Raw genomic sequence first — 13,005 nt, forward strand, 5'->3', positions numbered from 1 at the left:
GCAGCTGAAGCACCCTTCTACGATTCGATTCTAGCTCCATAATGACATGAACATCAACACCCTGTCGGAGCACACGACACCGAGAGCTTACTGTACGTACAATATATTATTTATTATGTTATCATTTATACACGTGTTTGTCATTTCTGGGAGGAAACATCAGAGCACGTGTGTTAATTGATGTGTTGGTTTCCTGTCTAGCTAACACACACAGATACACGCACCACCAGCTAGAATAATCCAATTTCTTCAGAGAAGAAGATGCGGTTCATACAAATGAAACTGACAAGAAACAACACAATTCTGTTTGTTTTTTTCTAACTCAGTAAACTTTGTTAGTAATTATCTCTCAAACATACTGCTGCTCTTATTTTAAAGATCGATCTTCACAACTAACCAGCTCTGACAAATGGGCCTCTGCACCAACAACATTTAAAACGGTGTCCCACCAACTAACCGCCAGTCAGTTGCCATGGTTTCAATATTGAACGTCATGTGGTTTAAAAAAAAATAACCTTAAATCAAGAAGTAGGTACTTCGTGTCTGATGTTCCCATGGAGATTCAATTTAGACCGTGAAAGACGGGAGAACCTCTGGATGGAAGATGGACCGATAGGTCTGTCTGTTGGTCTGTCGATATACCAATCAATTACTCTCCGTGCTTTTACAGGTTCCTCTCCCTGTATCTATACACTCTCTCGCTCTCTCTCTCTCTCCCTGTCTCTCTGTGTCTCTTTCTCTCTTCCTCTCTCTCCATCTCTCTTCATCTCTCTCGGTCTCTCTCCGTCTGTCTCTCTGTCTCTCTGTCTCTCTCGCTCTCTCACACTCCGTCTCTCTCCGTCTGTCTCTCTGTCTCTCTCTGTCTTCCTAGCTGTAGATACATGCTCTGTGATGCAACAATCCTTATTGACAGGGCTCAGAGTTTACAGGGTTGGAGGATGGGAGCTACCGTAACAATAACTACCATAACAAACTAGAGAACCCCCACAAGACCATAAACACCTCTACTGTAAAATAGAAACAATAATGATTAGAAAACAGCAGTGTTCTATGTTATATGGATATGGTTATATGGATATGGTTATATGGATATGGTTATATGGATATGGGTATATGGATATGGTTATATGGATATATGGATATGGTTATATGGATATGGTTATATGGATATGGGTATATGGATATGGTTATATGGATATGGTTATATGGATATGGTTATATGGATATGGGTATATGGATATGGTTATATGGATATGGTTATATGGATATGGTTATATGGATATGGGTATATGGATATGGTTATATGGATATGGTTATATGGATATGGTTATATGGATATGGGTATATGGATATGGTTATATGGATATGGATATATGGATATGGTTATATGGATATGGTTATATGGATATGGATATATGGTTATATGGATATGGTTATATGGATATGGATATATGGATATATGGATATGGTTATATGGATATGGTTATATGGATATGGTTATATGGATATGGGTATATGGATATGGTTATATGGATATGGATATATGGATATGGATATGGTTATATGGATATGGTTATATGGATATGGTTATGGATATGGGTATATGGATCTGGTTATATGGATATGGTTATATGGATATGGGTATATGGATATGGGTATATGGATATGGTTATATGGATATGGATATGGTTATATGGATATGGTTATATGGATATGGTTATATGGTTATATGGATATGGTTATATGGATATGGTTATATGGATATGGTTATATGGATATGGTTATATGGATATGGATATGGTTATATGGATATGGTTATATGGATATTGTTATATGGTTATATGGATATATGGATATGGTTATATGGATATGGTTATATGGATATGGTTATATGGATATGGATATATGGATATGGATATATGGATATGGTTATATGGATATGGATATGGTTATATGGATATGGTTATATGGATATGGTTATATGGTTATATGGATATATGGATATGGTTATATGGATATGGTATGTATATGGATTGGTTATATGGATATGGATATATGGATATGGTTATATGGATATGGATATATGGATATGGATATGGTTATATGGATATGGTTATATGGATATGGTTATATGGATATGGTTATATGGATATGGTTATGGTTATGGTTATATGGATATGGTTATATGGATATGGTTATATGGATATGGTTATGGTTATGGTTATATGGATATGGTTATGGTTATGGTTATATGGATATGGTTATGGTTATATGGATATGGTTATATGGATATGGATATATGGATATGGATATGGTTATATGGATATGGTTATATGGATATGGTTATATGGATATGGTTATATGGATATGGATATATGGATATGGTTATATGGATATGGTTATATGGATATGGATATATGGATATGGATATGGTTATATGGATATGGTTATATGGATATGGTTATATGGATATGGTTATATGGATATGGATATGGTTATATGGATATGGTTATATGGATATATGGATATGGTTATATGGATATGGTTATATGGATATGGTTATATGGATATGGATATGGTTATATGGATATGGTTATATGGATATATGGATATGGTTATATGGATATGGTTATATGGATATGGGTATATGGATATGGATATGGGTATATGGATATGGTTATATGGATATGGGTATATGGATATGGTTGTATGGATATGGGTATATGGATATGGTTATATGGATATGGTTATATGGATATGGTTATATGGATATGGGTATATGGATATGGATATGGATATGGATATGGTTATATGGATATGGTTATATGGATATGGTTATATGGATATGGTTATGGTTATATGGATATGGTTATATGGATATGGTTATATGGATATGGTTATATGGTTATATGGATATGGATATATGGATATATGGATATGGTTATATGGATATGGTTGTATGGATATGGTTATATGGATATGGTTATATGGATATGGTTATATGGATATGGTGATATGGATATGGTTATATGGATATGGATATATGGATATGGTTATATGGATATGGGTATATGGATATGGTTATATGGATATGGGTATATGGATATGGGTATATGGATATGGTTATATGGATATGGTTATATGGATATGGGTATATGGATATGGATATGGATATGGTTATATGGATATGGTTATATGGATATGGTTATATGGATATGGTTATGGTTATATGGATATGGTTATATGGATATGGATATATGGATATGTTTATGGTTATATGGATATGGTTATATGGAAATGGTTATGGTTATATGGATATGGTTATATGGATATGGTTATATGGATATGGTTATATGGATATGGTTATGGTTATATGGATATGGTTATATGGATATGGTTATATGGATATGGTTATATGGATATGGTTATATGGATATGGCTATATGGATATGGTTATATGGATATGGTTATATGGATATGGGTATATGGATATGGATATATGGATATGGTTATATGGATATGGTTATATGGATATGGATATATGGATATGGTTATATGGATATGGTTATATGGATATGGGTATATGGATATGGTTATATGGATATGGTTATATGGATATGGGTATATGGATATGGATATGGATATGGTTATATGGATATGGTTATATGGATATGGTTATATGGATATGGTTATGGTTATATGGATATGGTTATATGGATATGGATATATGGATATGTTTATGGTTATATGGATATGGTTATATGGAAATGGTTATGGTTATATGGATATGGTTATATGGATATGGTTATATGGATATGGTTATATGGATATGGTTATATGGATATGGTTATATGGATATGGTTATATGGATATGGATATATGGATATGGTTATATGGATATGGTTATATGGATATGGTTATATGGATATGGTTATATGGATATGGTTATATGGATATGGTTATATGGATATGGATATATGGATATGGTTATATGGATATGGTGGGTCCAGGATAACTCTTTATATTGGAAATGTTTGTGTTTTGTAAAGAACCTGTTGTTAGAGCTAAGATCAGTCTGAAATAGTATATAGTGAAATGTCTTTTTGCTTTAACTGTCTATCTATCATAAACCGAATGCAGGAAGGGTCCGTTTTTTGATGTGAGTGGTTTAGAAACGAGAGCCACTTGAGTTAGTCGCTGTCTAGCTGCGCTGTGAAGGGAGACAACCCAAATCTGCGTGCTGTTTTTTTGTTGTTGTTGTTCTGTCTAAACGGTGTGGACTTATTCCAGGAGAAGATTTAGCTCTGTTTGGGGGACTTGAAGTTAGAGACCGTGTCAGTGAGGAACGTAAATGCTGTGTTCTCTCCAGGCCTTGTGTCACGGCAGGCTATTTTCAGGACCGTACTCTTCACTGAAAGCTCCCGTGTGTTTAAAAGCTGTAGTAAACCGTGTGATAATCTCTAGACTCTACTTCTCGTCACATCTAAGTGCTGTGTTCTCTCCAGGCCTTGTGTCACGGCAGGCTATTTTCAGAACCGTACTCTTCACTGAAAGCTCCCGTGTGTTTAAAAGCTGTAGTAAACCGTGTGATAATCTCTAGACTCTACTTCTCGTCACATCTAAGTGCTGTGTTCTCTCCAGGCCTTGTGTCACGGCAGGCTATTTTCAGAACCGTACTCTTCACTGAAAGCTCCCGTGTGTTTAAAAGCTGTAGTAAACCGTGTGATAATCTCTAGACTCTACTTCTCGTCACATCTAAGTGCTGTGTTCTCTCCAGGCCTTGTGTCACGGCAGGCTATTTTCAGAACCGTACTCTTCACTGAAAGCTCCCGTGTGTTTAAAAGCTGTAGTAAACCGTGTGATAATCTCTAGACTCTACTTCTCGTCACATCTAAGTGCTGTGTTCTCTCCAGGCCTTGTGTCACGGCAGGCTATTTTCAGAACCGTACTCTTCACTGAAAGCTCCCGTGTGTTTAAAAGCTGTAGTAAACCGTGTGATAATCTCTAGACTCTACTTCTCGTCACATCTAAGTGCTGTGTTCTCTCCAGGCCTTGTGTCACGGCAGGCTATTTTCAGAACCGTACTCTTCACTGAAAGCTCCCGTGTGTTTAAAAGCTGTAGTAAACCGTGTGATAATCTCTAGACTCTACTTCTCGTCACATCTAAGTGCTGTGTTCTCTCCAGGCCTTGTGTCACGGCAGGCTATTTTCAGAACCGTACTCTTCACTGAAAGCTCCCGTGTGTTTAAAAGCTGTAGTAAACCGTGTGATAATCTCTAGACTCTACTTCTCGTCACATCTAAGTGCTGTGTTCTCTCCAGGCCTTGTGTCACGGCAGGCTATTTTCAGAACCGTACTCTTCACTGAAAGCTCCCGTGTGTTTAAAAGCTGTAGTAAACCGTGTGATAATCTCTAGACTCTACTTCTCGTCACATCTAAGTGCTGTGTTCTCTCCAGGCCTTGTGTCACGGCAGGCTATTTTCAGAACCGTACTCTTCACTGAAAGCTCCCGTGTGTTTAAAAGCTGTAGTAAACCGTGTGATAATCTCTAGACTCTACTTCTCGTCACATCTAAGTGCTGTGTTCTCTCCAGGCCTTGTGTCACGGCAGGCTATTTTCAGAACCGTACTCTTCACTGAAAGCTCCCGTGTGTTTAAAAGCTGTAGTAAACCGTGTGATAATCTCTAGACTCTACTTCTCGTCACATCTAAGTGCTGTGTTCTCTCCAGGCCTTGTGTCACGGCAGGCTATTTTCAGAACCGTACTCTTCACTGAAAGCTCCCGTGTGTTTAAAAGCTGTAGTAAACCGTGTGATAATCTCTAGACTCTACTTCTCGTCACATCTAAGTGCTGTGTTCTCTCCAGGCCTTGTGTCACGGCAGGCTATTTTCAGAACCGTACTCTTCACTGAAAGCTCCCGTGTGTTTAAAAGCTGTAGTAAACCGTGTGATAATCTCTAGACTCTACTTCTCGTCACATCTAAGTGCTGTGTTCTCTCCAGGCCTTGTGTCACGGCAGGCTATTTTCAGAACCGTACTCTTCACTGAAAGCTCCCGTGTGTTTAAAAGCTGTAGTAAACCGTGTGATAATCTCTAGACTCTACTTCTCGTCACATCTAAGTGCTGTGTTCTCTCCAGGCCTTGTGTCACGGCAGGCTATTTTCAGAACCGTACTCTTCACTGAAAGCTCCCGTGTGTTTAAAAGCTGTAGTAAACCGTGTGATAATCTCTAGACTCTACTTCTCGTCACATCTAAGTGCTGTGTTCTCTCCAGGCCTTGTGTCACGGCAGGCTATTTTCAGAACCGTACTCTTCACTGAAAGCTCCCGTGTGTTTAAAAGCTGTAGTAAACCGTGTGATAATCTCTAGACTCTACTTCTCGTCACATCTAAGTGCTGTGTTCTCTCCAGGCCTTGTGTCACGGCAGGCTATTTTCAGAACCGTACTCTTCACTGAAAGCTCCCGTGTGTTTAAAAGCTGTAGTAAACCGTGTGATAATCTCTAGACTCTACTTCTCGTCACATCTAAGTGCTGTGTTCTCTCCAGGCCTTGTGTCACGGCAGGCTATTTTCAGAACCGTACTCTTCACTGAAAGCTCCCGTGTGTTTAAAAGCTGTAGTAAACCGTGTGATAATCTCTAGACTCTACTTCTCGTCACATCTAAGTGCTGTGTTCTCTCCAGGCCTTGTGTCACGGCAGGCTATTTTCAGAACCGTACTCTTCACTGAAAGCTCCCGTGTGTTTAAAAGCTGTAGTAAACCGTGTGATAATCTCTAGACTCTACTTCTCGTCACATCTAAGTGCTGTGTTCTCTCCAGGCCTTGTGTCACGGCAGGCTATTTTCAGAACCGTACTCTTCACTGAAAGCTCCCGTGTGTTTAAAAGCTGTAGTAAACCGTGTGATAATCTCTAGACTCTACTTCTCGTCACATCTAAGTGCTGTGTTCTCTCCAGGCCTTGTGTCACGGCAGGCTATTTTCAGAACCGTACTCTTCACTGAAAGCTCCCGTGTGTTTAAAAGCTGTAGTAAACCGTGTGATAATCTCTAGACTCTACTTCTCGTCACATCTAAGTGCTGTGTTCTCTCCAGGCCTTGTGTCACGGCAGGCTATTTTCAGAACCGTACTCTTCACTGAAAGCTCCCGTGTGTTTAAAAGCTGTAGTAAACCGTGTGATAATCTCTAGACTCTACTTCTCGTCACATCTAAGTGCTGTGTTCTCTCCAGGCCTTGTGTCACGGCAGGCTATTTTCAGAACCGTACTCTTCACTGAAAGCTCCCGTGTGTTTAAAAGCTGTAGTAAACCGTGTGATAATCTCTAGACTCTACTTCTCGTCACATCTAAGTGCTGTGTTCTCTCCAGGCCTTGTGTCACGGCAGGCTATTTTCAGAACCGTACTCTTCACTGAAAGCTCCCGTGTGTTTAAAAGCTGTAGTAAACCGTGTGATAATCTCTAGACTCTACTTCTCGTCACATCTAAGTGCTGTGTTCTCTCCAGGCCTTGTGTCACGGCAGGCTATTTTCAGAACCGTACTCTTCACTGAAAGCTCCCGTGTGTTTAAAAGCTGTAGTAAACCGTGTGATAATCTCTAGACTCTACTTCTCGTCACATCTAAGTGCTGTGTTCTCTCCAGGCCTTGTGTCACGGCAGGCTATTTTCAGAACCGTACTCTTCACTGAAAGCTCCCGTGTGTTTAAAAGCTGTAGTAAACCGTGTGATAATCTCTAGACTCTACTTCTCGTCACATCTAAGTGCTGTGTTCTCTCCAGGCCTTGTGTCACGGCAGGCTATTTTCAGAACCGTACTCTTCACTGAAAGCTCCCGTGTGTTTAAAAGCTGTAGTAAACCGTGTGATAATCTCTAGACTCTACTTCTCGTCACATCTAAGTGCTGTGTTCTCTCCAGGCCTTGTGTCACGGCAGGCTATTTTCAGAACCGTACTCTTCACTGAAAGCTCCCGTGTGTTTAAAAGCTGTAGTAAACCGTGTGATAATCTCTAGACTCTACTTCTCGTCACATCTAAGTGCTGTGTTCTCTCCAGGCCTTGTGTCACGGCAGGCTATTTTCAGAACCGTACTCTTCACTGAAAGCTCCCGTGTGTTTAAAAGCTGTAGTAAACCGTGTGATAATCTCTAGACTCTACTTCTCGTCACATCTAAGTGCTGTGTTCTCTCCAGGCCTTGTGTCACGGCAGGCTATTTTCAGAACCGTACTCTTCACTGAAAGCTCCCGTGTGTTTAAAAGCTGTAGTAAACCGTGTGATAATCTCTAGACTCTACTTCTCGTCACATCTAAGTGCTGTGTTCTCTCCAGGCCTTGTGTCACGGCAGGCTATTTTCAGAACCGTACTCTTCACTGAAAGCTCCCGTGTGTTTAAAAGCTGTAGTAAACCGTGTGATAATCTCTAGACTCTACTTCTCGTCACATCTAAGTGCTGTGTTCTCTCCAGGCCTTGTGTCACGGCAGGCTATTTTCAGAACCGTACTCTTCACTGAAAGCTCCCGTGTGTTTAAAAGCTGTAGTAAACCGTGTGATAATCTCTAGACTCTACTTCTCGTCACATCTAAGTGCTGTGTTCTCTCCAGGCCTTGTGTCACGGCAGGCTATTTTCAGAACCGTACTCTTCACTGAAAGCTCCCGTGTGTTTAAAAGCTGTAGTAAACCGTGTGATAATCTCTAGACTCTACTTCTCGTCACATCTAAGTGCTGTGTTCTCTCCAGGCCTTGTGTCACGGCAGGCTATTTTCAGAACCGTACTCTTCACTGAAAGCTCCCGTGTGTTTAAAAGCTGTAGTAAACTGTGTGATAATCTCTAGACTCTACTTCTCGTCTAAGTCTGATTCTGGACTGTTTAGAGATCAATGTAAATAAAGAATAAATCCATGGGATTCTATTATTATTATTATTATTATCTCTAGGCTATGTCCTGTACTGTATGTCCCCATTTGACCTGCTAAATCAGGGTCACACAGAGGTTCTTCTTAAACAAATCTACTTTGAAACAAACAGAGCATTCGGAAAGTATTCCGACCCCTTGACTTTATTTTTCACATTTTGTGACGTTACAGCCTTAATCTAAAATAAAATACTCCACAATGACAACGCTAACACAACGCTAACACAACGCTAACACAACGCTAACACAACGCTAACACAACGCTAACACAACGCTAACACAACGCTAACACAGTTTTTCTTCAGACACTTTGAGACCCCAAATTGAGCTCCAGCACATCCTGTTTCCAATGATCATCCTTGTGATGTTTCTACAACTTGATTGGAGTCCAATTGAATTGGACATGATTTGGAAAGGCACACACCTGTCTATATAAAGGTCCCACGATTGACAGTGCATGTCAGAGCAAAGACTAAGCCATTAGGTCGAAGGAATTGTCCGTAGAGCTCTGAGAAAGGATTGTTTCGAGGCACAGATCTGGGGAAGGGTACCAAAACATTTCTGCAGCATTGAAGGTCCTCAATAACACAGTGGCCTCCATCACTCATAGGGACAGCTGCTAGCGGGACACCAGCAGCACACCAGCGGCACACCAGCGGCACACCAGCGGCACACCAGCGGGACACCAGCGGCACACCAGCGGCACACCAGCGACACACCAGCGGCACACCAGCGGCACACCAGCGGCACACCAGCCGACAACATCTGGTGAAATTGGAGGGAACGCAATTCCAATAAATAACCATAATATTATGAACATTTAAAAGCTTAAATTTAATCTAACTGTCCGATTTACAATATGCTTTATGGCGAAAGCATAGCATGCGATTGTCTGAGGATGGCGCCCCACTTCAACATATTTTTAAACCAGCACAGGCTTCATTAAATCACAAATAGCGATTAAATAAATCACTTACTTTTGAAGATCTTCCTCTGTTTGCAATCTCATGGGTCCCAGCTACAACATGAATGGTCGTTTTGTTAGATAAAATCCTTTATATCCCAAAACGTCTTCAGTAATCCACTCGTTCAATGTTCAGACAAAGGAGTCCAAAAAGCTACTGCTAAACTTAGTCCAAACAAGTCAAACAATGTTTCTATTTAATCCTCAGGTACTCTAAAATGTCATTAAACTATAATATTTCATACAGAAAGTAGAATGTTCAATAGGAAAGCAAAATTAGTAAGCCCGCGCCCCCTCTCCCTCGCTCGCGAAAGACTGATATTGTTCCGGTGCTCTCCTAACTAAAACTCCAAATTCTTGCTTGTTTTCCAAAACAAAAGCCTGAAACCTTGAACAAAGACTGTTGACATCTAGTGTAAACCATAGGAATTGCAATCTGGGAGACGGAATTACATAGGAACAATAGGTTTCCATCATAAGAGCCTCAAAAAATAGGATGGGACCTCAAAAAATATATATATTGGCGGTTGGTTTTTCCTCAGATTTTTGCCTGCCATATCACTTGTGTTATAGTCTCAGACATTATTCTAACAGTTTTAGAAACTTCAAGGTGTTTTCTGTCCAATGCTACCAATTATATGCATATCCTGGCTTATAGGCCTGATTAACAGGCAGTTTACTTTGGGCATGTCAGTCAAGGAAACTAGACCCTATCCCTAAGAAGCTTTACATTTTTGGAAGTTTGGAACCACACACTCTTTCTAGTGCTGGAAGCCCTGCCAAACTGAGCAATCGGGGGAGAAGGGCCTTGGTCAGGGAGGTGACCAAGAACCACATTGTCACTATGACAGAGCTGCAGAGTTCCACTGTGGAAATGGGAGAACATTCCAGAAGGACAACCATCTCTGCAGCACTCCACCAATCAGGCCTTTATGATAGAGTGGACAGATAGAAGCCACTCCTCAGTAAAAGGCACAAGACAACCCGCTTAGAGTTTGTCAAAAGGCACCTAAAGGACTCTCAGCCCATCAGACCTGGTCTGTTGAAACCAAGATTGAACACTTTTGCATGAATGCCAAGCGTCAGGTCTGGAGGAAACCTGGCACCATCCCTACGTTGAAGCATGGTGGTGGCAGCATCATGCTATTGGGATATTTTTCAGCGGCAGGGACTGGGAAATTTGCCAGGATTGAGAGAAAGATGAACGGAGCAAAGTATAGACAGATCCTTGATGAAAACCTGCTCCAGAGCGCTCAGGACCTCAGACTGGGACAAAGGTTCACCTTCCAACAGGACAATGACCCTAAGCGCACAGCCAAGGCAACAACATAAGTGGCTTAGGGACAAGTCTCTGAATGTCCTTGAGTGACCAGCCAGAGCCTGGATTTAAACTCGATCGAACAGCTCTGGAGAGACCTGAAAATAGCTGTGCAGCGACATTCCCCATCCAACCTGACAGAGCTTGATAGGATCTGCAGAGAAGAATGGGAGAATCTCCCCAAATACAGGTGTGCCAAGCTAGTATAATACCAAGGAAGACTTGAGGCTGTAATCGCTGCCAAAGGTGCTTCAACAAAGTACTGAGTAAAGGTGTTGAATACTTATGTAAATGTGATATTTCAGTTTTTATATTTAATTCATTTGCATAGATGTCTAAAAACCTGTTTTTCCTTCGTCATTATGGGTTATTGTGATGTCATTATGGGGTATTGTGATGTCATTATGGGTTATTGTGATGTCATTATGGGGTATTGTGATGTCATTATGGGGTATTGTGATGTCATTATGGGGTATTGTGATGTCATTATGGGGTATTGTGATGTCATTATGGGGTATTGTGATGTCTTTATGGGGTATTGTGATGTCATTATGGGGTGTAGACCCCGACCAATGCACTGTGTATAGACCCTGACCAATGCACTGTGTGTAGACCCCGACCAATGCACTGTGTGTAGACCCCGACCAATGCACTGTGTGTAGACCCCGACCAATGCACTGTGTATAGACCCCGACCAATGCACTGTGTATAGACCTCGACCAATGCACTGTGTGTAGACCCCGACCAATGCACTGTGTGTAGACCCCGACCAATGCACTGTGTGTAGACCCCGACCAATGCACTGTGTATAGACCTCGACCAATGCACTGTGTGTAGACCCCGACCAATGAACTGTGTATAGACCCCGACCAATGCACTGTGTGTAGACCCCGACCAATGCACTGTGTATAGACCCTGACCAATGCACTGTGTGTAGACCCCGACCAATGCACTGTGTGTAGACCCCGACCAATGCACTGTGTGTAGACCCCGACCAATGCACTGTGTATAGACCCCGACCAATGCACTGTGTATAGACCCCGACCAATGCACTGTGTGTAGACCCCGACCAATGCACTGTGTGTAGACCCCGACCAATGCACTGTGTGTAGACCCCGACCAATGCACTGTGTGTAGACCCCAACCAATGAACTGTGTGTAGACCCCGACCAATGCACTGTGTGTAGACCCCGACCAATGCACTGTGTGTAGACCCCGACCAATGCACTGTGTGTAGACCCCGACCAATGAACTGTGTATAGACCCCGACCAATGCACTGTACATCTCACACACATGGTTATGGGCTTTAAAAAAAAAGTATTACAGTTTGAGGGTGTGTCCCAATATTACACTTTATATACATCACAGTAGACTGAAATGTAACAAAACCATTTGACATAGAAACACCAGATTTTCAATGGTGTTTTTAAAAAATGTGTATTAAATATGAGTAACATTCTAACCATGAGGCCACTAGGTCATTTGACTGCGGGAAAGGACTAATGGTCTTTAACTGCATTGATTGATTGTAATTAACAGTGTTCCTGGTCTCCCACAGAGCCCAGTTCCCACTATGTAATCTCCCTAAAGGCGTTCAACAATGCAGGAGAGGGTGTCCCCCTGTATGAGAGTGCTGTGACCAGGTCTATAACAGGTATGTAATGGTTCTACGCTAGCGCGCTAACCCATGAAATCATATGGTGCTAAGCCAGCTAGCTAGCTAACCCATGAAATCATAATGTGCTAAGCTAGCTAACTTTCCCATGAAAACACATTAAGTTTAAATGACTCTCAGTGACTCTCAGTGAGTATTAGACATCACTAAA

The 13,005-nt window shown here is 41.1% G+C and overlaps 1 protein-coding gene across 1 annotated transcript in view; it reads left to right on the plus strand.

Annotated features, from left to right (window-relative positions):
• Positions 1-13,005, plus strand: part of dcc (DCC netrin 1 receptor) — a 699,685-nt gene that overhangs the window by 515,944 nt on the left and 170,736 nt on the right. Inside the window, exon 16 of the mRNA XM_031825895.1 lies at positions 12,738-12,833. Coding sequence (XP_031681755.1) covers positions 12,738-12,833 — 96 coding nt within the window. The remainder of the gene's footprint in view (positions 1-12,737; positions 12,834-13,005) is intronic.

This window comes from Oncorhynchus kisutch, linkage group LG6 (assembly GCF_002021735.2).
Source record: "Oncorhynchus kisutch isolate 150728-3 linkage group LG6, Okis_V2, whole genome shotgun sequence".
NCBI classification, from domain to species: domain Eukaryota; kingdom Metazoa; phylum Chordata; class Actinopteri; order Salmoniformes; family Salmonidae; genus Oncorhynchus; species Oncorhynchus kisutch.